The sequence below is a fragment of the Rhinatrema bivittatum genome, chromosome 10, assembly GCF_901001135.1.
Source record: "Rhinatrema bivittatum chromosome 10, aRhiBiv1.1, whole genome shotgun sequence".
NCBI lineage: Eukaryota > Metazoa > Chordata > Amphibia > Gymnophiona > Rhinatrematidae > Rhinatrema > Rhinatrema bivittatum.
The window spans coordinates 86,718,690-86,745,279 of record NC_042624.1 but is presented as its reverse complement, the minus strand read 5'-3'; the positions used below and the strand labels follow the sequence as shown (position 1 = coordinate 86,745,279).

At 42.1% G+C, this 26,590-nt stretch overlaps 1 protein-coding gene across 1 annotated transcript; it reads left to right on the top strand.

The window, feature by feature from the left end:
• Nucleotides 1-206: 206 nt before the first annotated feature.
• RPF1 (ribosome production factor 1 homolog) lies at nucleotides 207-22,954 on the top strand. Its single transcript, XM_029617961.1, has 9 exons — nucleotides 207-486; nucleotides 3,281-3,337; nucleotides 4,402-4,482; nucleotides 9,470-9,565; nucleotides 10,774-10,927; nucleotides 11,066-11,148; nucleotides 12,263-12,444; nucleotides 12,530-12,656; nucleotides 22,453-22,954. The coding sequence occupies exons 1-9, from the start codon at nucleotides 271-273 to the stop codon at nucleotides 22,492-22,494; spliced, it is 1,038 nt and encodes a 345-aa protein (XP_029473821.1). The 5' UTR covers nucleotides 207-270; the 3' UTR covers nucleotides 22,495-22,954.
• The last annotated feature ends 3,636 nt before the right edge of the window (nucleotides 22,955-26,590 follow it).

The following is a 26,590-nucleotide window of genomic DNA, read 5'->3' as shown; positions in this document are numbered from 1 at the left end:
AATGTATTTAAATTGAGGCTGCCTTCCCAAATATGCAAAGAAATAGATACCAAGGGTGTAAATGTATTATAACACAAAAAAGAAAATTGTTCCCAAGAAATACAGGAGAGTGGTAACGCCGTAAGCCTAGGGCTCAGTCTGCAAACAGTCGTGCGTGACGTCACGCCTCAATTGACCTCTGCCGGAAGTTCGGCGGGAGGGGATAACCTCGGAAGGGAAAGCGAGAAAAGGTCGAAGGGCGATAATGTTGAGAGCTCTGGAGCTGCTGGCATGGCGGGCGACGAGGTGCAGGCCGGAAACGAGTCGGTGAAGAAGTGGCAGAAGACAGAGCCAAGTGGCAGCAGTGGAGCTAACACAAAGGATAATGTTGCGGAACAGCAGGCGCAGGGAGAAGTTCTCTTCCCGCCAACGTTCAGCGTCTCGGAGATCAAAAACAAGCAGCGCCGGCACTTCATGTTCCTGCGTTTCAAGCAGGAGAGGAGGAAGGTGAGGAGCAGGACCCTGGCCGAGGCCTCCCCCGAGCCCTCGCTCGCCGTCTGCTCACGCTCTTCGGGATGGGGACTTCTGTATAGTAGAGAGCCGTTTGTACTGATGGCATCAATACAACCAGACTTGATTTGATTTCAGCACGCGTCGCTGACAGTCCACCTCGCACGGTTTCCTCCGGCACCGAGCTACCAGTGTAGAGAGGACAGATTACATCTGTAGAGTCGGGTTGGAAATGGGATAAAAAAAATAAGGCAGAGAACAAATAACATAAGGCTTGAAAAGTTTATTTCAAAGAACTTTAAAACATATAGTGCAGCTTCTGAAACGAGGCTGAATTGTTTGTGGGCATATGGTTGTCATGGCTGGGCAAATACGTTTTACAGTTGATTGCCCAGCAGCCATGTAAACTATGCTCTGAACAGTCAGGCTTTCACAAGGCGCACGGCAGTGAAACAGCTCTTCTTACTCTGCCAGAGTTAAATCAGATACCTCAAAGAATGCACTATTTTTTAGATACGAGTGTAGTGTTCGACACCGTTAACCATCAGTTGTTAATGCACAGACTAAAGGAGATTGGTCTTATAGTTCTGAAGCCTTAGTTTGATTTCTCTCAGATCGCTCTTTAAGTGGACTGGAATAATCACATTTCTAGGATGGTTAAACTTCCATATGGAGTCCCACAAAGCTCCAGTTTGTCATAGCTCCTGTTTAAGATTTGTTTCACCTCTAGCAGCTCTCATTCAGGACCTGGGCTTACGCTCATTGTTCTTCACTGAGGATGTACAGATCACTGCATTTTTCAATGACTTATCTTTTTTCAACAACTGTCTGGACAGGGTTGCTAATTGGCTCATAAATCATAATTTGATTACTTCTAACTTAGCTCTATTGCTCTAGACATGGCTCCTATAATGTTGGGAGCTCCCATTTCCATAAAGCCAGTAGTTAGTAGAGCGCACTGTTAACACGCGATTGGACGTGCGTTTTTGACGCGCTATTACCCTTACTGAATAAGGGGTAAAGCTAGCACATCGAAAACGCACGCCCGTTTTCGAGCTATTCCCGTGCGATTCAGTAAGTAAAATGTGCAGCCAAGCCGCACATTTTACTTTCAGAAATTAGCGCCTACCCAAAGGTAGGTGTTAATTTCTGCTGGCACTGGGAAAATGCACAACTGCTTTTCTGTATACCCTCTGACTTAATATCATGGCGATATTAAGTCGGAGGTCCCAAAAGTTTAAAAATAATTAAAAAAAAAAATTAAAATCGGCCCGCGGCTCGAAAACCGGACGCTCAATTTTGCCAGCATCCAGTTTCCAAACATGTGTCTGTCAGCGGGTTTGAGAACCGACGCCGGCAAAATTGAGCATCGGCTGTCAAACTCGCTGACAGCCGCTGCTCCTGTCAAAAATGAGGTGCTAGGGACCGCGGGTCCTCATTTGTATGCGGGCCTATACAAAATTGCGCGCACAGGAGAGTGGCCTGCGCGCGCGCGCCTGCTCTCCCGCACCTTTTACTGTATCAGCCCACTTGTTAGGTGTACAATTAGAGTTTCATTTCAGCTACCATTCACAAATCATTTTTCTCTTTGAAATGCATCCACTATTTAGATGTAAAAGATGTCAAATCATTAGTACAGGCTTTTATGATTTCAAAATTGAACTACTGCAACTCTCTATTACACTATCTCAAATTCACAGCTGAAACATCTGAAGTTACAGAATCCTGCTGCCAGGCTGATTTTTGATCTTCAAAAATATGATCATATTTCCCTAACTTTAAAAAAAGTCAGTTACAGAATTAGATTTAAAATTCTAAGTATTGTTTTTTGCACCCTTTCAGTTGGTTGACCTTTCCATCTATTTAAATTGTTAGTGCCCTATACTCCATTTTGCTAATCCCAGGCGGGTTTCCTTTTTATGCCACCACCATCAGTAATTTGGATAGATTATGCCAGAGAGACCTCATTCAGTTATCAGGTACCCTCACTCTGGAATTCTCTACTATTCAATATTTGCTTCAACTTATGTCTGTTAGGTTGTACATTTTTATTTTTAAGTTTGTTAGATTTTATGTATGTACTTACAACCATACCACTGCTTGGTAACATGCTTAACAAGTGGGATATTAACAATAAATTAAATTAAACTTCTAAATTAGTACAGCTTTTCATGTTAAAAAAAAAATAGGCTTCTTCACTTATAGGGGCCATAATAATCTTTGTCGTCTTTAATGCACTGCCTCTCAATTTGAAATACAGAACTCAATTTGCAGAAATTCAGGTGTAGCTAGCTTTCAGCGTTGAGAGGCATGATTTTAGCTATAAATTGGTGTGAGATTTAATATGTATGTGATTTAAATTGACTTTTTGCTGGGTTTGTGTTTTTAGATATTTTATATCCAGTCTTTCCATATAAAGATCACAATGGAGATCGTATTCTCAAACAAGAATTAATATAAATCTAATGAGATGTTTTAATACAGGCCATCAGGCAATTTGTACAGAACAGTTGACACAATAGTCAGTACATTGTCTTAAAATAACAAGAGAATGTAAGAATCTTAATTCTCTTGCTTCATTTAATATCTCTTGTTCTAGTTATTGTAGTTATCTGCATTCTGAGGTTTTGGTTTTAAGTTAGGTTATATGCATTTTTGAATAGCTATGTTTTTAGTTTGCATCTATATATACTCTTCAGATAGTTTTTGCTCAGAGTAAAAACACGAGGATAGCTAATATACAATATGGTTTTGTGGTCTGCATTAATGGTTTTTGTTTCTTGCTTATTAGGAAAAGTTAGCAATTAAGAAGAAAAGAAAAAAAGAAAGAGAAGCTCTTGGAGATAAGGTAAGATGACTTGTAAGAGAGAGCAGTGAAGAGATGGGTGGCCTAGTGATTAGAATAAGGGATCAAAGACCAGGATTAAAATCCCATGTCTCACCAACCTCCTTGTGGCCAATACAAATCTTTTTTTTTTTCTTTTTTTTTTTTTCTGGTGCCTCAGATTATAAATATTTTGGGGCAGGGACTTCTACTGTATGTCATTAATTACTTATACAGCAATCTGTAGCAGAGCATTTTACAATTGCCAACATAAATCAAATCTAGTTCTATTTTAATAGGCAAGGAGTATAAGCTAAATACTTTTATTTTTTAAATTGGCATGGTTTTATTTATCTGGTTGTGTACATAACTTATAAATTTAATTTCACGAAGTATTGATGCCAGTAACGTGAATCATGCATGCTATTTTTAGCTTTAATATAATTTAATAATACAAAGGTAGAATATAATGGAAGATAAGGATGGAAAGGCCCATCTAGTATGTCCAATTTATTTCCTGTGAAAATGCCTTAGATTTCTATTGATTTCTGGCTTTTAATATGAGAACTAAATTCATGATTTAAATGTATAATTTTTTTTTTATTTTTAACCCAGCAGTTTTTTCCTGCTCCTTTGTACCCTGGGCTAGATCTGCCACAACAAGCTTCCTTTTCAGCTACCCACTGATCTTTTCTTCCTGCTCTTGTTTAGCTCCATCATTGCAGTGACCACCCTCGGTTGGGCCATGGTCCAGGGCTCCTTCCAGAACCCTGTAGTTCTGGGCCTTAAATCCAGCACTAGGAGTGGCCATTACCTGCTGACTGCCTTCTTCCCACCAGGGGTAGTGAATATTGCCTTTTTAGCAGAAAGGCCAGTACTGCTCTAGAAATAAGTAACACATTCTGAACTGGGAATCAAACCCATGTCCCTCAGGGTAGCTGAGGCACCAGGCTGACCCCAGAACATCATTCTAAACTTAGAACATTATGTTGGCTTGTGAAATCTTTATTAAAAAAGTTGTAATTGCCTGCTGCAAAATGATTGCAAAGTGTGCTAGAATGCTTAGTCATTTTTCTTCCTTCACGTAGGCACCACCAAAACCAGTACCGAAGACTATTGAAAACCAGCGAATTTATGATGAAACAACAGTGGATCCCACGGATGAAGAGGTAATTCTGTGCAGAATTCTATGACTCGTGCTATGTGTGTGCACATTTTGTTTACAGGAGGCTTAATCCTCCTGGTTTGCTAAAGGCCCAAACAGTTTTGTGCTCACAATGGAGTCAAGTAATGGACATGAAACAGTGGTTATGTAAGACTGATTCTGTGGTGACAAATGAATTGTCCATCAAACATGTTGGTGATGACATCACTTTGGTGCTGATGGGATGATTCCAGAGCTTTTCAAGAAATTGAAAAGCAGCTATGAGCATGTGTGGCCATTACCACTAATCCGCAGTATGTTTTTGTCAAATTGTGCTCTTTTTTTTTTTTTTTTTTTTTTCTTCTCAGTAGTTCTTACTAGATTTTTTTTTTCAGTTTTTTCAGTTCTTTTTTCAGCATAAATTGTGCGCGAGGCTTCTTTTTGCCCTTCTGGTTTCTTAGGGTTTGTTTTCTTTCTTTTTTTTTTTTTTTTTTTTTTTTGACAGCGTGTAGCTTTGTTTTTCTTTTAACTGGTGTCTTTCTGTCTGGACCCATTTTGACTATATCACATCACAGAGAGACCACATACATGTAAATTATAATTTATCATTTATTAGAAATCACAAGGTATTTACCTATCTAGACATTTAAAATCTAAACTCACACATTCATCCATCAATCACACACCAACCATATAAAAATATCTGTATTGCACAAATAATATTCAATAATCCAAGATTACAATTGATTATCTAACAATATCAGGTGTATAGAATTGTTACTACATTGAGGTTATTCACATCATTTTTATTCCCATATTTCTCTGTGTTTGTCCTGTTTGTCTTTACCTGTTGGACCCATTTTGAGCCACATCCTGGGTCGAAGTGTTGCTTGTTGAGTCACATTTTCATCTCTCCAAAATGTCTTCCTTTTGAATTTGCCTTGTTGATCTTTTCCCTGTGTCCAAGAAGACCAGTGGTTTCAAGTTTTGCCCCAAGTGCAGACAGATGTCCCATCATGGACCATCACAGTGTCTCCTGCTGGTGTTTGGGGAAGGCGCATGATTTGACTCGTTTTGTGACGTTCAACAAACAGGGAAAAACTAGATCTGTCCTCCTTTACTGAAGCTATCAGATTATATAACTGAGCCTTGTGATATAGGATGATCCTGAGAGCCTCTTAACTGCTACGGTCAGAAAACAATCTGGCAAGTAGGCTGAGTTTTCAGACCCTCATGAGTGGCCCCTGAATCAATGTAGCAAACATCTTTCAGTGGGGAAATCCGAAGATATGTTAACTCAGAACAGGAAGGTGCTAGCATTCTGTCTCAGGAGGAGGTCAAAAAGAGTAGTGACAGAAACCTTCTCCCTCCACTGGACTTCCATAGGTGTCTCCTCTACCTCTGGTGCAAAAATCTTAATAAAACCTAGATGGGAAACTATAATTCTCATAGCGCCCTCTTGACCAAGACAGATTTGGTTTTCAATCCTTCAGGATTTGTTTATCTGGAAACCAATGAAGTTGTAGATTTTTCCAGAGTTAATGCAGAACTAAGAAACATTCACCTCGACTTCTGCTCTCTCATCCTCATAGCTTGGCATTTGAGAGGGAAGTAATTTGCTATTGTGGTCTCTCTCTAATGCAGACGTGATGGCAAGGTTCTAGATTCTTTTCCTGACCCACACGATAAATGCTGGAGTACCTTCTACATATTTCGAAGTATGGACTCAAAGCAAACTGTTACGGTACACCTCAGTGCATATTGTCTGTACAAGGAAGACCTATTTCTGTAAAACTCTTAATTCTAAGATTTGTGTGGGCTTGCTTCATTTGAAGCAGCTCATAAAGCTACCCTCAGTGTCATTTGACCTCATGTCAAGAACATTTTCAAAGGCCCACACCTGCAAATACCGGCCATTACGCGCACAAGTGCTGGGCCTCTCAGAAGGGGCGGGCTGGGCCGGTGCGCAAAATCTACTAAAAAAAACAAAAAAAATTTAAGAGGTAGGGGGAGGAGAGGGGAAGAGATGGATAGGGTTAGGCATAGGAAAGCTCTCTCCCAGTCCACTCCTTAATTGGAGCGGACTGGGAGGGAACTGGGGGAGGCTCGATTATGTTGCCACGCATGGGCTTTTAAAATCCCTCTCCTGCGCAGAGGAGGCCATCCGCCCACACATACGCACATGGATGTTAAAATCCATTGCTCGTGTGAGCGCAGATTTTGTATTTTATAACGCACGCGTTCTGGGAACCACACGCACATGGACAGCCGCATGCTCCTTTGAAAATAGACCCCTGTGGTTTTAACACAGCTGATAAAAGACCTTTTCGAGCCTCTGGCCTGCTATAGGCTAAAGTATCTGACCTGGAAAGTCCCTTTTTTCTTTAAATTTAACTTAATTTTATTTATTTTTTTGTGGTGGTCACTTCAACTCAGTTGAACTCCAACCCCTAGTAACTTACTCGCCTTATACTAAATGTCATCACAGCAGGATGATGCTGAACACACATTCTAAGGTTGTGGTGGACTTCCAATGTACTCATTCAGTTGTCCTTTCGGTGTTTTTTCCCAAGGCCACGTATCAATAAAGATGAACAATCCTTGCATGTTTTGGATTGTAAGAGAATGAGCTGCTTCTCTCTGAAGCAAAACCAAGCATGGATCTGTGGTGTCAAAAAGAACTTTATCTAATTGCATAGCAGATTGCATAACCTTCACTTATGCTCAAGTAGGTTTGATCTTAGGACATTCAAGGCCCTATGATGCCAAGGCCATTGTTGCATCAGTAGCCCTTAATAGTTGTTTATAGGTGAGGAACTTGTCTTTCCCTAAAGATGAATGAATTGCACATGGGATGCCCTAGCTACAGTTATCGTCTTACAAGAAAGGGGGAACAAATAACTTTGCCAACAGGGCTTCAAATTGTTTTGTTTGGGAGAATTTTTTTTTTTTTTTAAAGATATTTTTTGGAAGAAAATTCTAAATCATAGAAATGGATCCTGAAAGGGCTGGAATTAGGCCCTGTCCCTAAAAAAAAAAAAAAAAGACTGCAGAATGGACTGCCTAACATGCTCTCATAATGTGAATCTGTGTCTAAAGAGTTATGGGTCATGAACGTGTGGGCTGAATTCCATACCTCAGTTGTACAAACCTCTTCTAAATAAATTTAATGAATTTAAGCAAACATATTTTCCACCCAACACTTACATACTCTGAGCAGGTTCCAAAATTCATAACAAATATAACAATCTCTGAAGACCTGAATCCCCAGTCACACACACCTTCCCTCCTCCCGTTCTGAAGTTGAGCTTATTAGCCTGATAAGAGAACTAAAGCACTCTGAGCATGGAACAGCTGAGTATGCTCAAATATTTTTCAGAAATGTCCTGGAAAACTCTGGAAATGTTTTATTAGCAGAGAGGATGCCACATGTGTGACTAGTAATTCACTGTCTTCAGAGAACACTTGCTTAGCTAATTTTAGAAGTAAAATTGTGACACATCCTAGTACCATCTTTGTAAAGCCTATGCAACTGATTATGTAAGCATGATTAGGGCAATAAATCTATGCTGTTTTGAAATCCTATAAAAAATATTAAATGACACAAAAAGTGCCATTTATGGGTCAAAGCAATGTTCCATTGAGCCTAACATCCTGTCTCCGACTGTGGCCAGTCTGGGTAAATCCATTCTCCGTTGCTCACTCTCAGAAGTAAGAGATTAACAATCCCCAAGTCTTCCTAGCTAATAATGTGTAAAGGGACCTGTCCTCCAGAAACTTGTCCAAATCACTTTTTGTAAACCTAGCTATAATAATGGCCTTGATCATATCCTCTGCAACAAATTCCATAGCATGGAGTAGAGTGAAAAACTAATCTGAGACTAGTTAGTTTCATGGAATGCCCTCAAGTCCTAGTACACTTTAACAGTGCTTAACCTTTTTCCATCCCACACATGATTGTACAGACCTTTTATCATATCCCCTCTGTCTCTTCTCCAAGCTGAAGATTTCCCAACCAGCTTAGCCTTTCTTCATAAAGGAGCTGTCCCATGCTCTTTATCAGTTTTGTTGCCCTTCTCTGTACTTTTTCTAGCTCTGCTTTATTTTATTTTTTTAGATGAGGAACACAGTTATCAAGTCATAAATGCAACATACGGTACACAAGCATTCTAAGTTTGTTTTATTTTCTATACTTAACATTCTCTTTGCTTTTGTTTTAACCACTATTGCTGTGTATACACTGTACTGAGTATTTTAATTTATTGTCCACAAAAGACTCCAAGGATTATTTTTACCCAAGTGAATCACTTTGCACTTATCCTCATTAAATTTTATCTGATATTTTCATCGGTGCTTCTCAATCTAGTCCTCAGAGCACTCCTAGCCAGACAGGTTTTCAGGATATCCACCTGAATACGCATGAGAGAGGTTTGCATGCACTGCTTCCATTGAATGCAAATCTATTTCATGCATATTTAACTGGGTATCCGGAAAACCTGTCTGGCTAGGAGTGCCCCAAGGACTGGGTTGAGAAGCACTGATTTAGATGACATGTTCCTATTCTCACAAGGCTCTCCAACAATTCCTCACAATCTGCTTCCGTTTTTAACTATTGTGAATAAATGTTATCTTTAAGTTTGCTCCATTTTTTTCAGATCATTAATGAATGATACTGGTTCCGTTCAGATAGATCCTTGGGCACTTCATCATTCACTTCTCTCCATTGGGAAAACTGACCATTTAGTCTCATTTCTTTTAACCAATTATCAATCCACTTTAGGATATTTCTTCCCATGACTTTATTATTTGCTCAGTTTCTCATGGGGGACTTAATCAAACGCCTTGTGAATAACCTCCTCCATTCCAGCAAGTTACTCACCCATATCCGTATGCTTATGTACACCTTCAAAGAAATTCTAGTAGAATCTGTAGACTATGATTTGGTAGGGTGATTAGAGCTCAGATTTGCCTTCTTAATGACTTTAAGCTCTTCAAACTGTTCTTGTCCACAGGTTGCTTTTGATGAAGCTACAGATGAATTTGCACCTTATTTCAATCGACAGACTCTTCCCAAAATTCTCATTACAACATCAGACCGGCCTCGGGGGGTAAATATACAATGTTTGACAATACAGTCAGGTGGATATTTAAAGAAAAAAAAAGTTGTTAGTTTGTTTCTACATACCAAAACAAGAAATTTGATGCTCCATCTGATTTGGGGTTTTTTTTTTGTTTTGCTTTTTTACCCTTTATAAATTAGCAGACACCCTTGGTAGCCAATACTGCACTTGATGTGAACACCATTGTTAGAAAATTTGTAGTTGAGCATTAAAGCTAATGCAAAAAATGACTGATCAGCATTAAAGGCTGGGGGGAGGGGTGTTTATTCTCTGAATTTATAGGGAAAAGATCTCTTCATTGGACAGTAAGCTTTGGATGCAAGCAGGGCCTGACCCAGTTTACCTTGCTCAAGCTACTTGTGGGGAATTTAGTTTTGTGGCAATAAAGCAGCATTGGCGTCAGCACTCTGACATCCCTGTTTTTACTGTTGCAATGCAAAAGGAGTATTTCCAGTACCTGGAACCTTAGCTTGGGACATGCTTGGGCTTAAAACTTTGTTGTTCAGCTGGGCCAGCTTGTCCTCTTGCCTGAAGATTACCCTGGATTTTGAATAAGATAGATCGCCGTTCACTTTAAAGGCAGTAATCTCACCTCTTCTGTGGCCCATTGTTTATTGGAGGGAGTGCTCATCAGTAATGGGAAAAGCCCTTCTCTCTGCTCCTGCACTCTACGGCCACTCGCCGTGTACAGTATCGCGCTTCAGAGGCAAAGGGAAAAAATAAAAGGAGAGAGGTGAGGAACGGAGTATAGAAAGGGGTGGGGTGGCTGAGGAGGAGTTAGGATATTGCAACAGTGGGAGGAGGTAAGAGAAACAATGGAGGGGAGGAAGAGGAGAGGTAAAATCCTAGAAGAGAAAGCTGGGCATTACTTGGCATTTTCAGGGACGCGAGACACAAATGGCTCCGGGATAGGGCTGCAGAAACATACAGTAAGTTTCCTTCCACACCCACTAATCTCAAGATGAAGAAGTCTGGAGAAGTGGTTTCTTTTTTGGTTAGTTCAGTCAGACTTAAAATTTCATGTCCCGAGTATAATGTCTATCTCTGCATCAGAAGCATAATGGAGTCTTAGTATTTAGTCTTTCAAGTAGAATGACTACCTTAGGCTTAAACTAACGATCGACATTATCTTGCTAAAAAAGATGTTTGAGATGCTGAATCTACATTTCATGTTCTGAAACTGGTTTGTATCCCAGAGGTGCGTGAGGTTCTGTGAACAGTTGTCCAGCATCATCCCCAACTCCCATGTGTACTACCGGAAGGGACTGGCTCTAAAGAAAGTTATCCCACAGTGTATTTCACGAGGATTCACAGATTTGCTAGTTATTAATGAAGATCGCAAAATGCCAAGTATCCTTTTTGGGTGTTTATGGAGAGATGATTTTAAACAAATGTACACTGGTAGATGTTGATACAATAAAAAATATGTATGCATATGCAAAGATTTTGACTCTTTAATTAGCATTCTTTAACTCACCCTTACATCAGATGGCCTTGTTTTAAGTCATTTGCCTGAAGGTCCAACGGCTCATTTTAAAATGAGCAGCGTCCGTCTGCGTAAGGAGATAAAGGTAACTTTGTAATCAAAGGTCCTCTGCCCATGCTTAATGCAGGGAGGCTGGCTGGCTGACTTGTCTGTTAATTGTTCAGCAGCGCAGACTGTACTGGATGTTAAGTGCTGTCTAAAGGCTACAGAAGCTCTGTCTTGAGCTCAGGAGCTGCTTTTAATTAAAGCACAAATGTTATTAAAAAAGAAGCCTTTGTTTCAGAATGTTTTTCTTTTAGATTCAGTTCATTGTAAAAACAGATTTTTATAGCTGTTTTTTCTCCTGATTGGTACACTATTGGCCTCCTCATCTAATCCTGTGTGGGGAATCTTTTGCTCTGTTCATTGCAGCTGTTTAGAAATGCAGTGCAAATTCAGTATAACACTTGCCTGCTATCCTGAAAGCTCATCACCTTATTTCTGTTTCCCTGCACCTCTAAAGTACAGGTGCACCCAGAAAATGATCTTGCAGTAGGTCCTTAACAGGCCTCAGTGGTGCATGTTGTACTGTATATTTTATTGCAGAAGAAAAATGTCTTTGATAAGAGAGACTTGGTAGGTGCTGGCAAGATCTTGCCGCTTTTCAGGGTCATGAGTGTAAGATTATGATAGTGATAGCTAGTATTGGGTATTTACCAGATCAGGTTTAAAGACTGACAACTACTTATATTGTTACACTTTTTTTTTTGGTAGGTAGTGAGAAGTGATTTGGTTAGTAAAAACATGATACAAAAGCCCTTTTCTTGTAAGTGAAGCATGGACACTATTATATGCTGTGTTTTTGCCTTTTAAAATTTTGGATTTTGTTCGCCGACAGAATTAAATTAACCCATTGTAACAAAAGTGTGTGCTAAGAATAAAGGAAGGGTAGCGAACCATTCAAGATTTGAATCAGTCCAGACTATTTCACCCCTACACACACAGAGGGAAGTTTTTTGCCAGGAAAGGCTAAATTGGACTCTCGAATTGGCCAAGTTGGGTTTTTGGCAGCAGATATCTCCCCTGGATAGAAGGATGCTTTTGATCTGGAGAGCTCAAACCAGCCCGTATTAAGGTTGAACTATGCATATGTATGCAAGCTTTTTTTTTGTCTTGTTTTTAATTAACTTGTCTTCTAATTCACCTCTTTCTTATTCTAGAGAAAGGGAAAAGCACCCACAGAACATCAGCCGGAAGTTATTCTGAATAATTTTACCACACGACTTGGTCACTCCATTGGCCGCATGTTTGCCTCTCTCTTTCCGCATGACCCTCAGTTCACAGGACGGCAAGTAGCCACGTTTCACAATCAACGGGACTACATCTTCTTCCGCTTTCACAGGTATCCTCTCCTTTGAGCAGGTTCCTTTTCCACACAAGCAACGCCTGATCACCTGTCATAACTTCTTTCTTCTCATTTCCAAAAGGTATATTTTCAAGAGTGAGAAAAAAGTAGGAATGCAAGAGCTTGGGCCTCGTTTCACCTTAAAGCTGAGATCGCTTCAAAAAGGAACTTTTGACTCAAAGTTTGGCGAGTATGAATGGGTTCACAAGGTAAGTCATCTACTAATGAAGAAAATGCAATGAGGCATTTTATTGTAAACCAATGTACCTGTCCCTCAGAATAACTAACTCCTTCCAAGGGTCCATTGTAGCAACAGAGTGAGAGAAAAGCCTTGCTGAGTCATGATCTGGATTAGTGTGTGAACTTGAAGTGGCACCATATTGTAGATGTAAAACCTGGGATGCGACAGTGGTGGTTTTCTTTAGTTTATAGATCTGTTTAATAGCCCTGACAGGCTGTTTCCACCATTACAGTATCATAAATCGCACAACACAATCTACTTCTCTCGTCCCGCTCGTCAGCTAGCATTATCACATTTTTTGATTGCTATCATATATACTTCCTAATTAACCCCTCCCTACATCTAGTGTGTTCACATACTGAATTGTAAGCACATTTATTCCTTTCCATCCTTACCCCACATTGTATGCTCTGACTTGATCTTTTTGCAGTTAATATATTCAGCTTTTTCCATGAAAGACATTCTTTGTAAACCTTGAGGATTAGTTTGGACCCCCCACTTTTGCTTGAACCCGAGCTATATGACAAATTTTCCTTTTGCCCTCTTGTCATTTTTATTTTCTAAATATTGAAACATACAGACATCAACTGAGCATGCCATATCTACCTCTGCTAAAGCAAACAGAACTGGTGTTTTTTCTAGCCAGTAAGCTGTAATGATTCAAACATTGAACACAGCATGGTATAAAACCATCACGGTGAATTCTGCATCTTGACACTTTCCATCTGAATGTCCATTTATTCTTAAGTCTGTCAGGAGTGTAATGTGATAGTTAAAGTAAATTTAAATGTGATAAGAGCACAGCACATACTGTTTCACATGTCAGTCCCTTTTTCCTTAATGGGTGCCTAAATCTCTCTACTTCCTTTATATTTTTATCACTCGGGGTGTTAGGACAGTTTTATTGAAATATGTACCTTTCAATATCTGGCACTAACCTTTAAAAAGGAGATAGCGCAGCTTTTAAACTAGATGATGGGGGAAAGCCTATAGTCACTCAGAAGCATATGTTTCAGCATGATGTATCTTTGAAGGATACTAAGACAACAGGGAAAATAGGACATCCCAGTAGAGAGGTTGCAATAAATGCCAAAGGGGATCAGGTGCCTTTAACTAAAGTGCAGAAAGGTTCCAAATTACCCCTGTCAACTGATGAGCAGGCTGTTAATATAAACAAGAAACATACTTTGAAATATCTATGTATAAATGCTAGAAGTCTAAAAAAACAAATAAGATGGGAGAGTTAGTGTATAGCACTGGATGAAGAGGTAGATATAATTGGCATCTTGTAGACCTGTGGAAGGAGGGAAACCAATGGGACACTGTGATACAAATTATATCACTGGTAGGATGGATCAAATTGGTGGAGGGGTGGCAGGCACTATATGTTAGAGCGCATTGAGTCAAACAGGATAAAGGGTTCTGCAGGAAATAAAATGCAGTGTTGAAACTTTATGGATAAAAATTCCAGGTGAAAAAGGGAATGAAATAGGGTTGTATTACCATCTACCTGGCCAGAATGAACTAACAGATAATGAAATGCTGAAAGAAATTAGGGAAGCTAACAAAATCAGCAGCACAGTAATAATGGGTGACTTCACTTATCCCAGTATTGACTTGGGTGAATGTTACATCAGGACATTCTAGAGAAGTAAAGTTCCTAGATGAAATAAATGACTGCTTCATGGAGTAGCTGCTACAAGAACCAACAAGAGGGGAAACTATTTTAGACCTGGTCCTTAGTGGAACACAGGATTTAGTGTGAGAGGTAACAGTGTTGGAACTACTTGGTAACAGCGATCACATTTATTATCAAATTTGGGAGTATTTTTAACTTTCAAAAAGGTCACTGATAAAATGAGGAAAATGGTTAGGAAAAAACTGAAAGGAGCAGCTGCAAAGGTTGAGTTTCTCTCTGGCATGGATGTTTAAAAATTACCATCTTGGAAGCCCAGAACAGATGTATTCCATGCATTAGAAAAAGTGGAAAGAAGGCTAAATAACTACTTGCATTGTTGAAAGGTGAGGTGAGAGGCTATAATATTTAAAAACATCTTTTAAGAAATGGAAAGGATCCGAATGAAGAAAACGGGAAACAGCAAAAGCACTGGCAAGTCAAAAGCAAAGCATTGATAAGGAAGGCAAAGAGAATTTGAAAAGTTTGCTGTGGAAGCAAAATTCATAATAAAAACTTTATCAGGTACGTTCGAGGGGGAAAATCCTTCACGAGTCAGTTGGGCCATTAGTTGATCAAGGGTTAAAAGAATCACTTAGGGATGACAAAGCCATAGCAGAGAGACTAAATGAATTCTTTGCTTCGGTATTCACTAAGGAAGATGTAAGATACCTATGCCAGAAATGATATTCCAAGGTGATGATTCAGAGGAACTGAAACAAAGCTCAGTGAACCTGGAAGATGTACTAGGGCAAACTGACAAACTAAAGAGTAGGAAATCACCTGGACCAGATGGTATACATTCCAGAATGCTGAAAGAACTGAGAAATGAAATTGCGGACCTGCTATCGAAAATTCATAAACTATCAATAACATCATCTTGGTATCTGAAGACTGGAAGGTTGTCAATGTAATGCCATTTTTTACCCATTTTTAATGGGTAATCCAGGAAATTACAGACCAGTGAGTCTGCCATCTGTGCCAGGCAAAATAGTTTTTACTATCATAAAGAACAAAATTGCTGAACATAGAGCAAAGCATAGTTTAATGGGACAAAGCCAACATGAATTTACCCAAGGGAAGCCTTGCCTCACAAATTTGCTTTTTTTTTTTTTAAGGTGTAAATGTGGATAAAGGTGAGCCGGTTGATATAGTGTATTTAGATTCCAGAAAGCATTTGACAAAGTCCCTCTTGAGAGACGACTTAGGAAATTAGAAAGTCATGGGATAGGTGGCAGTGTCCTGTTGTGGATTGCCAACTGGTTAAAAGAGAAAACAGAGAGTAGGGCTAAATGGTAAATTTTCCCAATGGAAAAAAGTGACTAGTCGAGTGCCCCAGGAATCTGTTCTGGGACCACTGCTTTTTAATACATTTACAAATGACCTGGAAATGGGAACAGCAAATAAGGTGATCAAATTTGCTGATGGGGCACAATTCAGTTGTCAAATCACAAGAGATTTGTGAGAAATTGCAAGAGGACAGTGCAAAACAGACTGGGCATGAAAATGGAAAATGAAATTTAATGTAAACAAGTGCAAAGTGATGCACTTAGGGAAGAGTAACCCAAATTATAGCTACAGAATGCAAGGTTCTACATTAGGAGTCACCATTCAGGAAAAGGATCCAGGTGTCATTGTTGAAAATGGTGAAATCTTCTGCTCATTGTGCAGCAGCAGCCAAGAAAACAAGTAGAATGCTAGGGATTATTAGGGAAAGGACTGGAGAATAAAACAGAGAATATCATAATGCCTCTATATCATTCCATGATGCAACCTCATCTTGAGTATTGTGTGCAGTTCTGGTCACCACATCTCAAGAAAGATATAGCAGAATTAGAAAAGGTACAGAGAAGGGTGACCAAGATGATAAAGGGGATGGAACAATTCCTCTATGAAGAAAAAGCTAAAGAGGTTAGGACTCTTCAGCTTGGAGAAACATAGAAATGACGGCAGAAGAAGACCAAACGACCCATCCAGTCTGCCCAGCAAGCTTTCGCACTTTTTTTTTCTCTCACATACTTATCTGTTTCTCTTGGCTCTTAGTAACCTTTTTTTATTCTATTTCCCTTCCACCCCCGCCATTAATGTAGAGAGCAGTGTTGGACCTGCATCTAAGTGAAATAGCTTAATTTAGTTAGGAGTATTAACCACCGCAATAAGCAAGCTACAGCCATGCTTATCTGTTTGTTCAACCTATGTAATTCAGTCCTTGTTGATTGTTGCCTGAATATAGATCCACCTTTCTTCATTCCCCCCCTGCCGTCGAAGCAGAGAGTTATGCTGGCTTTGCATTGAAAGTGAAATATCAGACTTGCTCCCGTGCCGTTGATGCAGAGGGCTATGCTGGATATGTGTGAATTGTCAAAATTTCCTTCCCTGCCGTTGAAGCAGAGAGCTATGCTGGGTTTGTGTTGAAAGTGAAGTATTGGGTATTTTTTTGGTTTGGGGTAGTAACTGCCGTATGAGAAGACAGCTGAGGAGAGAGATGATAGAGGCCTATGCAATGATGAGTGGAAAAGAATGAGTAAACAGTCAGTTGTTTACTCTTTTCAAAAGTACAAAGACCAGGGGACACACAATTAAGTTACTGGGTAATACATTTAAAACTAATAAGAATTTTTTACTCAATGCATAATTAAGCTCTGAAATTTATTACAGGAGGATGTGGTGAAAGGTATTCCCTGTACATACCCGGATCAGTCCAGAATCCTGGGTTTTGCCCCCCCCGCCCCCCCCCCCAGCAGATGGAGAAAGAAGTTTTCAAAACAAAACTCTGCCTTATATAGGATGGTGCCACCTACAGTCCGGCAGTATTTCTCTGTCTCCAGCAGATGGGGGAGGTGCAAGGCCTACAGTATGTGCTGATTGCTCATTAGAGTTAAGAGTAGTGAGTTTTAGAGGGTTTTCGGTCTGTAAAACATTTTTACTTTGATTTAAAAAAAAAAAAAAAAAAAGAGCAGTTTCTGTCCTGAGCCTCCCAGGGGGTTTGTTAGGTCCTGAGGGGACCATCCCCCGCTGGTTGTTGAGGCAGCTGCTTTACAGGGTCGAGGGCCCTCTTGTTCCAACCTAGCAGCTCTGGGTGCAACACCGGGGAGCCCGGTTCACTCCACCCCGCCGGATCGGGACCATGGATCACTGCCGGGCAAGTCTTTAAAAAAAAAAAAAAAAAAAAAGTTTTGATTTTCTTTCATTTTCTGTCAGTGTCACCGGCGCTGTGGCTCTCTTCCCTCCCTGACTCTGTGCTTGGGCGGACCGCGATTTAATTTTTTACAGAATTGAATTTTAGCTTTCTCGGGCCCGCTGCCGCGCTCGTCTGCGTGCCGTGCATGTGGCTCGGCCCCTGCGCATCTTTCTCGGGAGGGGCTGTGGTCAGCGTGTCTTCCCGGGGAGGAGGGTTCCTCCGGGGCCGTGAAAATTGGTGCAAGGCTGCCCGAGCTCCTTCAGTGTTAGCTGCACAGAGATCAGCTGAGGCAGATCCATTCCTGCTGAGCGCGGGAAAGGAGACCATTTTGGAGTCTTTTAGATCAGCGACTCGTGCAGCTGTGGGGGAGGGGATTCTCCCATCTCCTCTCTCTCCTCAGCCAGGGTTTCCTGGGGGGAGCGAACCTTTACAGCCTCTCACCTGCAACGGAGGATAGCCCTGAGGGGGCTTCTGACTCCTCCTTCTCCTCTGAGTTTATTTTATTTCTCCATAAGGCTTTTAAAGCCAGGAGGGAAGCTGCATGCTGGGGGTAAAACTTCCTCTAGTGGTCTTTAAGTCTCTTTCTCAAAAGCGGCCTAAGTCTAAGGGAGTCTCTGGGTCCTCCAAAGCTAAGCACCCTTTGCTTACAGGGGCTCAGACAGATGCCGATTCCACGGGTCAGGATACGGACCAAGGGGACCAGGACCCGCAGGGTAAGCCTCAGATGGGGGTGGATACAGACCCTGATCAACATCCACAGGATCCAGTGGAAGGAGATGACCCTAAGGTGGTCCATCTGTTTAGGAGGGAGGAGTTGGCTCCGCTTGTCCCTGCCATACTCTGAGAGGTAGGTATAGATGGGCCGCCAGAGGCTGGGGGGCCATGGATCGAGTGTTGCTGGGCCCCTCAGACTCAACTACTTCCTTTCCTTTTCATTTTTCTGCCATGGACTTCCTATATAGAGAATGGGATACCCTGGATCTGGGATTGAAAGTTGGCAAGGCTATGGATAAGATATATCCTTTTCCAGAGGAAGCAACTTACATACTGCGGGTGCACAAGGTGGACGCGGCAGTGTCCATAGTCACCAAAAAGACCACAATCCCGGTTACGGGTGCTACAGCCCTGAAGGACCTGCAGGATAGAAAGTTGGAGCTGCAGCTCAAGAAAATTTTTGAAGTCTCTGCACTGGGAGTGCGGACAGCTATGTGCAGCAATTTTGCCTTACGAGCAGGCCTTCGCTGGGTTCAGCAGTTACAGGCTAATGCTGGTCTTTCTGATGCAGAAGCACAGCAAGCAGGGCGTCTGGAAGCTTTGATCGCTTAAAATACGGATGCACTTTATGATCTGTTACGGACTTCGGCCAGATCCATGGTGTTGGCAGTCTCGGCTTGTCGGCTCCTGTGGTTAAGGAACTGGTCGGCGGATATTTCCTCCAAGGCTCAGCTGGGGTCGTTGCTTTTCAAGAGTAAATTGCTTTTTGGCAAGGACCTCTAGGATATGATTCAATCCCTGGGGGAGAACAAGCCCTTTTGTGGCCGACGCGTTGGCAGAATCAGGGCTACCCAGCCCGCATCTGGGGCCAAGTCTTCCCAATGAAGGGACACTGACCCATTCCTAGATTCCAGCTGTCGGGGGCAGATTGTCCCTGTTTTACAAGGAATGGGTCAAGGTGACGTCGGACCAGTGGGTCCTTACTGTGATACATCAAGGCTACGCTTTAGATTTTGCACACCGCCTTCCGGAGCGGTTTCTGGTCTCCCCATGCGGTTACGAAGAAAAACGACAGGCAATGCAAGATACCTTGCAAAGCCTTCTGCAACTCGGTACCATCACCCTGGTTCCTCAATCAGAGCAGCGAAAAGGGCATTATTCGTAGTCCCAAAAAAGAGGGGTCCTTCCGACCCATTCTGGATTTGAAGCGCGTAAACTGCTGCCTCAGGGTGCCACGTTTTCACATGGAGACGTTATGGTCAGTCATTGCCTTGGTAAGAAAAGGAGACTTCTTTCGTCACTGGATCCTAACGGAAGCGTATCTTCACATAGGCATTTGGGCCAACCACCAGAAGTTTCTGAGGTTCTCTGTGATGGGTCGCCATTTTCAGTTTCGAGCTTTGCCCCTTCGGTTTTGCCACCATGCCCAGAACATTTACCAAGGTAATGGTTGTGGTGGCGGCTCATCTGCGCAGAGAGGGGTTCCTGGTGCATCCATACCTGGACAACTGGCTAATTCGGGCAAAGTCAGTCGCTCGGCCAGTTGGCAAATTGCAAAGTGCTTCAACTCCTGCGATCACTGGGTTGGGTGATCAACTTAGCCAAGAGCAGACTGGTGCCCACCCAGTCTTTGGAGTTTTTGGGAGCTCTATTCGACATTCAAGGGAGAGTGTTCCTTACCTCGGACCAAATTGTCAAGCTACAAGGACAAGTGCGGGACTTATTGGCCAACAGTCTCCCCAGAGTGTGAGATTAGTTGCGGATTCTCAGCTCCATAACTTTCACCCTGGAGCTGGTGCCCTAGACCTTTGCTCATATGTCCTTTACAGTCAGCGTTGCTTTCGCGTTGGAATCCAGTCTCCGAATAGTGTCATTTACCTCTCTCTCTTACGGATACAGTGCGCGCCAGTCTCGATTGGTGGCTTATCTTGGACTACTTATCCCAAGGAGTTCCCCGGGAGGTGCCCGAATGGACAGTGGTGACCACGGACATCAGCCTCTCTGGTTGGGGAGCAGTTTGCCTGAGGAAGTCTGTGCAGGGACAATGGTCCCAGGAAGAATCTCGATGGTTGATCAGGGCAGTTAGCATTTAAAGCATTCTGCCCTCTCCTCCAGGGGAAGTCAGTTTCGTTTAAAGGTGATTTTCCTTATTGTTATCACATCTGCTCGCAGAGTATTGGAGCTCTAGGCTCTATCCTGTAGGGAACCGTTTCTGAGAATTTTGGATTCTGGTGTGTCCTTGCGGACGGTTCCTTCCTTCTTCCGAAGGTGGTGTCTACTTTTCACGTGAAGCAGTCAGTGGAGCTTCCGTCGTTTCCCGTTTTGGACCGGTCAGACCCTATGTCTAAAGACTTATGGAAGCTGAATGTTCGTCGGGCGTTGTTACGTTATCTGGAAGTTACTAACGCGTTTTGTGTGACTAACCATCTTTTTGTGCTGTGGGCTGGTCCGAAATGAGGAAATATGGCATCTAAAGCTACGATTTCAAGCTGGTTGAAAGAGGCTATCGGCTAGGCATATTTGCTGCATGGTAAGCCTGTACCGTTTGGTCTTCAGACTCATTCTACCCATTTGCAGGAGGCTTCTTGGGCGGAGTGTCAAATGGTCTCACCGCAAGAGATCTGCAGGGCAGCGACTTGGAAGTCTTTGCATATGTTTGCCAGACACTACAGCCTGGATGTTCAGGCACCGGGTGAAGGCGGCTTTAGAGAAGCAGTGCTTAGAGTGGGCCTCCAGATCCCATCCCAGGACTCTGGACTGATCCGAGTACGTACAGGGAAAGGAAAATTAGTTTCTTACCTGATAATTTTCGTTCCTGTAGTACCAACGATCAGTCCAGAGTCCCGCCCGGGGAACACATGGAAGTAAAGGAGAGTCCACTCAGTTATGATTGATTTTTCAGATCTGCAGAAATTGGATTGACCATCCTCAAGTGGTGCTACAGGTTCAGTTCCTAAGAGGGTTAAGTGAACCGGTTATTTTTTTTCTTGTTGAAGTGTTACTGTACATAGTTATGGTGGTTTTTTTGAGAATCATTCTGCTTTTGACATTGAGTAATACTGCCGGACTGTAGGTGGCACCATCCTATATAAGGCGGAGTTTTGTTTTGAAAACTTCTGTCTCCATCTGCTAGAGGAGGGGGCAAAACCCAGGAGTCTGGACTGATCCGTGGTACTACAGGAACAAAAATTATCAGATAAACTAATTTTCCTTTAGGATAGCTCCATTTAAAACAGATTTGGACAAGTTCCTGGAGGAAAAGTCCATTAACCATTATTAAGGTAGAGCTGAAGAAATCCACTGCTTATTCTTGAGATGAGCAGCTTGGAATCTATCTACCCCTTGGGATCCTGCCTGGTACTTGTGACCTGGCTTGGCCACTGTTGGAAACAGGATACGAGCTTGCTGGACCCTTGGTCTGACCCAGCAAGCCCTATGTAAGAGAGGAACTACATTAAAGCTTGAGCATGCACGTTTAGGATGGGGAATGCCAAGTAGAGGCCTCAGAGGGCAAAGTGAAAGGGGGAGTAGGGAGAGAGAGTGGCAGAAACACTGTGAACTTATAGGAATATTTTGTTCAAAATATTTAAACCTCTGCCTCTCAGAAGCAGTTAAACTGGGCTTTTATGGTGGGAAAGCAATTGTCGTCATTTTCTATAGTCTTGGCTTCTCTGACTGCTTCCTGTGGCCTATTAGAACTACCTCCAAATTGAGTTGGACCAAAGTTTCTGCTCCAGCATTCCGTGCCTAACAAGTCTGGAAAAAAAAATAAAGTGATGTATTTGAAAACTCAGCTGGTATTTGGTGAAGCATTTTATGCTGGCTGTATCATCTCTTGCTTTGCTTTTTATTTACCTGATGGGATGCAGCATAAGATGCATCCATAGAGCTTGTGACGTTCTCCATAATTCCTAAGCAGCTGTCCTGTTGGGTTTGGTGTCCTAATTTTAAGAGGAGTGGAAGGTACGAGATTAGGTAGTAGCACTGCATACTGTAACCTTGACACATGGGTTTTATTTCCATTTCATCTCCATCCCAGCTCGCTGAGCTGCTACCTTGTCGCAGAGTAACTGTCCTGGAGTTTGTGTGCAGCTGCTCTTTCCAAGGCTCGTGCTGGGCCTTGCTAAACTTCACTACTACCATGCTGTACGTAAAGCAGTGTACTGATAGTGTTGTTTTCTGCTTCTATTTCAGCGACATGAAATGGACACCAGTAGGAGAAAATTTCACTTATAGAAGCTCGGTTGTGGAAACTACCCTTCTGTCTTCTAGCAGCAGCCAAACTCTGTGACAATATAAAGTGTCATTTCTAAAACATACAAAAAAAAGTGTATGAAACCATGAACTTGATTATAGTTACTACAGTGATGGCGAACTCCAGTCCAAGTGCCACAAACAAGCCAGGTTTTCAGGATATCCACAATGAATATGCATATGACAGATTTGCCTACAATGGAGGCAGTGCATGCAAATCTCTCATGCACATTCCTTGTAGATATCCTGAAAACCTGGCCTGTTTGGCACCTAAGGATTGGAGTTCAGCCAGTTACTACTGTTACAAAAGAAAGTATGCCTGCTGGAGGATTCCTTTTCAGGTGATACTGTGGGACCACCATCATTCAGCTCGACTTTTTGGTCATTTGTATCCTGCCCAACATTGTTGATCTGTTTATATTAAACAGCAACTTTTGTATTAGTTTTGTCTTACTAGTATGCTGTTTAGTATTATAAGTTCCTAGAAATGTGTGACGCTCGAGTTGTGGGCTTAGTCCAGTGGTTTAGGTTGTAAACACTGTGGCATGGATGCCGTCTGTTGGAAATGGTTAGGCCTGGGTGCACAGGAGGAGTTGGGGGGGTACTTGGCCCCTCGTGCTGGCCAAAGAATAATGCAGGAGTGCCTCTAGCTCTTGGGACAGGCTGGGGTACTAATGCTGCACAGTTATGGTGCCTGGGGGGGAAAAGAGGTGGTAATGAGTGTGGTAGGAGCAAGAAAAAAAAGGGGGGGGGGGGGGAGAAGCAGCTTTTTCTAAGAGAATTCTAAATTTACCTGCAAAACATAAATCATGTTAAAAGCATTATTGGCACAAATGAGTTGAGAAGGGATCATTAAGGCTGTGAAAAACAATTGTGGCCTTAAATAGTATCAGTAATAGAGCCATTTTTTTAAGCTATGTGAAGTTTATTGAACAATTTTTTTCCAGGGATTTGGGACAAATAAGCACCTGCTTGGTGCTATTATTCTCTTCCAACTCTCCCATTTCCTGTTCTTAATCATCATGATCTGATAAACCCCAGAGGGGGGGGGGGGAGATTTAGCTAGCTGTGTTTGAGTGTGGGTCAGCTATATTATCACACCAATATGATTGCACATTTTTCTCTAGCAATAAAAGATAGATATTAGCCTACTTTAAAGTGTATGCTGAGGCCATTCAGCTTTACTTTGTTTGCAGATAACTTTTGTAGTATTTGAAAAGCAGAATGTAAATCAGCCACTTCAAAGCTGATTACATGCAGGTATTTCCCTGATTGCAGAGGGTTTCCAGTCTGAGCAGAGTGCAATAAATCCTGCCCACCAGTAAGCACTGGGATTACCAATTGCTTAATTTTCCTGTATCTCACATTACTTTTCACTGTATATATATTTTTTTTATTTCACCCTGGCTTACAGCAGCTAGCACCTGCCTATCCAGCAATGCTTTGCTTCTTAATTTATCAAAAACCCAAAACCCAAGGAAGCTTCTGGTATTGCCATAAATGCAGGGTTGATAGAATTTAAGGAACAAATACAAACTTGGTTATCTTTTGATCTTCAGCCCTAAAGAAAAGTTAATCTATATTATCTAGTGGTTATTTTAAATTGAGACAGCTTCACCATCTAACTCCTGATGTTGAACAATCAGACTTCTGAATATTTCTACACGCCTTTATCTTAACCACATTAGAATATGGATAAAATTCAGGCACTCATTTGCTTCTGAAAACAAAATATGCTCATATTGCCTCCATTGGTATGCAGTTGGTCAAAGACAATTTTGACCTTGGTCTTTAAAGCTTTACAGAGCGGTGCCATAAGGTTTTTATCTAATCTTTTAGGGTATATGTTGCAAGAGCATTGTGCTCTGCTGGTGGCTGCCTTCTTGACGTGCCATTACTTCAAGGTGCTGGTTGTCAGCAAGTGATCAATATCTATTATATGGGCTCCTCTCTGGCACAGTTTAGCAAAGGAAGTTTGGCATTTAACTGATAATTTATAATCAGGGAATTTGTACTGTTCAAGGAAGCTTTAACAAATGAGGGCTTAGTTTATTAATGGATTTCAATGTCTTAAGAGATTCTTTTTTTTAGATTGAATTAATAAGAATATAAATGTGCTCAGTGTAATGCAGGGCTAACGTTTGAGGTCAGTATAAAAAAACCATTAAATCCCACCAAGAGTGACATTAACAGAAAATGGTTTATTCTACTAATCTGGTCAATAAAAGGAATATTTTTTTATAGAGGGAGTAGTTTTTATGGATGCAATCCTATTCATTATACATGCTGTACTTAAGAGACACCCAAACCTGATACTTTAAGATGCAAAAGAGGACCTGGCAGGGTGGTACTGCTGTCTGCATAGGTTCAGTGTTCTGCAGTGTGATTTCTTACTCCCACAAGTTACTGGGTTTTTTTGTTTTTTAATCTAGAAGTAGTCCTGTGGTTAGTGCAAGAAACTAGGATTAAAATCTCACTACCATCCTTAATCTTAAGTGATGTGTTTACCTCTTCTACAACAATCACTGTGTGCCCCTGATGTAATAGGAGATAAAGACGTTTGGTTTACGCTGAGTCTATGGACAGAAGTTTAGAAAGTTGTGGTCTGTCAACGCTATGAGATTCCTATGTGTACTTGCAAATCCAGTAACTGTATTGAGATTAGTGCTGTAAATGCCTGGATCTTTTACAATACTTTATTGATGCAGAGATGTATCCATAAAAATGCCTGACTCAGGCCAAAGTTTTGCTCTGGGCATCTGTACGCCAAAGGCATGACATGGAAGGCTGCAGCCATATAGCCTAACAGCCTCAATCTGTACCAAGCTGGCTCTGTTGAAACACTGCTACAATGGTCACCGAGGTGAAGGCCCACTGGTGAGGCAGAAAGCCTTATCTTGAGCTATGTCCAGCAGAGCTCCTATGAAGTCCAACTGATGTGAGGGGAATTTTGGTGGTTGAGTGAACCATAGTGACTCCACCAAGTGGCTGGTAAAGCACATAGACGTGGCAGCTCCTGCCTAAGATATGCTCTTGTCCAGCCAATTGTTTAGGTATGGAGAAACATGCACTCCCAGGGTGTAACGATGCATCACCATCACCACCATGACCCAGGGAGCTGGCGTTAAACCCAACAGCATCACCCAGTACCAAAAGTGATGTTTTCCCCACCACAAATCTGAGAAACTTCCTGGGACTGGGGAAAATTGAGATGAGTGTATGCATCCTTTAGGTCAAGGGAGCATAGACAGTCCCCCTTTTTGCAAAAGGAGTATCAAGGTGCCCAGTGAAACCATCTTGAACTTTATTTTTTTAAACATGTTCAATGCCCTTAGGTCTAGGATGGGATGGAGTCCTGTTCTCTTTGGAATGAGGAAGAACCTGGCAAAGACTTGCTGCCCCATTTGCCATGTTGGTACAGGCTCAACCACACTGGCCGTTTAAGAGGGAGGAGAGCCCCCTTACAAGTATCCCAAACTGATGATGGACAGAACCCACTAGTCTGAGCTTACAGTGGGCTACTGCTTCACAGCCTGCCCCTGACCTGAGGATCCATTGTCCCAGGTATGAGTGACTGGCTTACGTTCCCCACAGCCTAGTCAAAACCCCATCGTTGACTGAGGAGGCAGCTGAGGCTTGGGTGTGCTTTGCTGCCTGTGAAGCCACATGAGCCCTGATGGGAGCAAGGAGGTGGAAGATAATACTTCCTTGGCTCCATTCTCAACAGCCTTGTGGAGGAGGAGAAGGGGGCCAGAATACTGGTGGAGAGTTTCATGGTGGTCTTCCAGCTGGGCCATAGCATCCCTCAGTTATCGCCAAAGAGCTTCTCTCCAGAACCCTGCACCTCCACAAGTCATTCTGATTCTGCTGGTCAGAGATCAGAGGGCCAAAGCCATGCCATTTTGTGGACGCAGAGACTCAATGTAGTCTCAAACCTCATAGGGCGGATGGACCTAGTGTTTCCTGCACTGCAGACCCTTAGGTACTAGCAACATGAGGGTATCTTGCTGCGGAGGCAGTTGCTCAGTCACCTCCTGCACCTGCTTCTAGATGTCCCACAAGGACTGGCTTATGTAGA

Bases quoted from the DNA above. Each gene is read 5' to 3' on its own strand.
- RPF1 (XM_029617961.1), top strand. From the start codon at position 271: ATGGCGGGCGACGAGGTGCAGGCCGGAAACGAGTCGGTGAAGAAGTGG. The intron at 487-3,280 runs GTGAGGAGCAGG...CTTGCTTATTAG, and splicing joins TCAAGCAGGAGAGGAGGAAG to GAAAAGTTAGCAATTAAGAA. The intron at 11,149-12,262 runs GTAACTTTGTAA...TTCTTATTCTAG, and splicing joins GTCTGCGTAAGGAGATAAAG to AGAAAGGGAAAAGCACCCAC.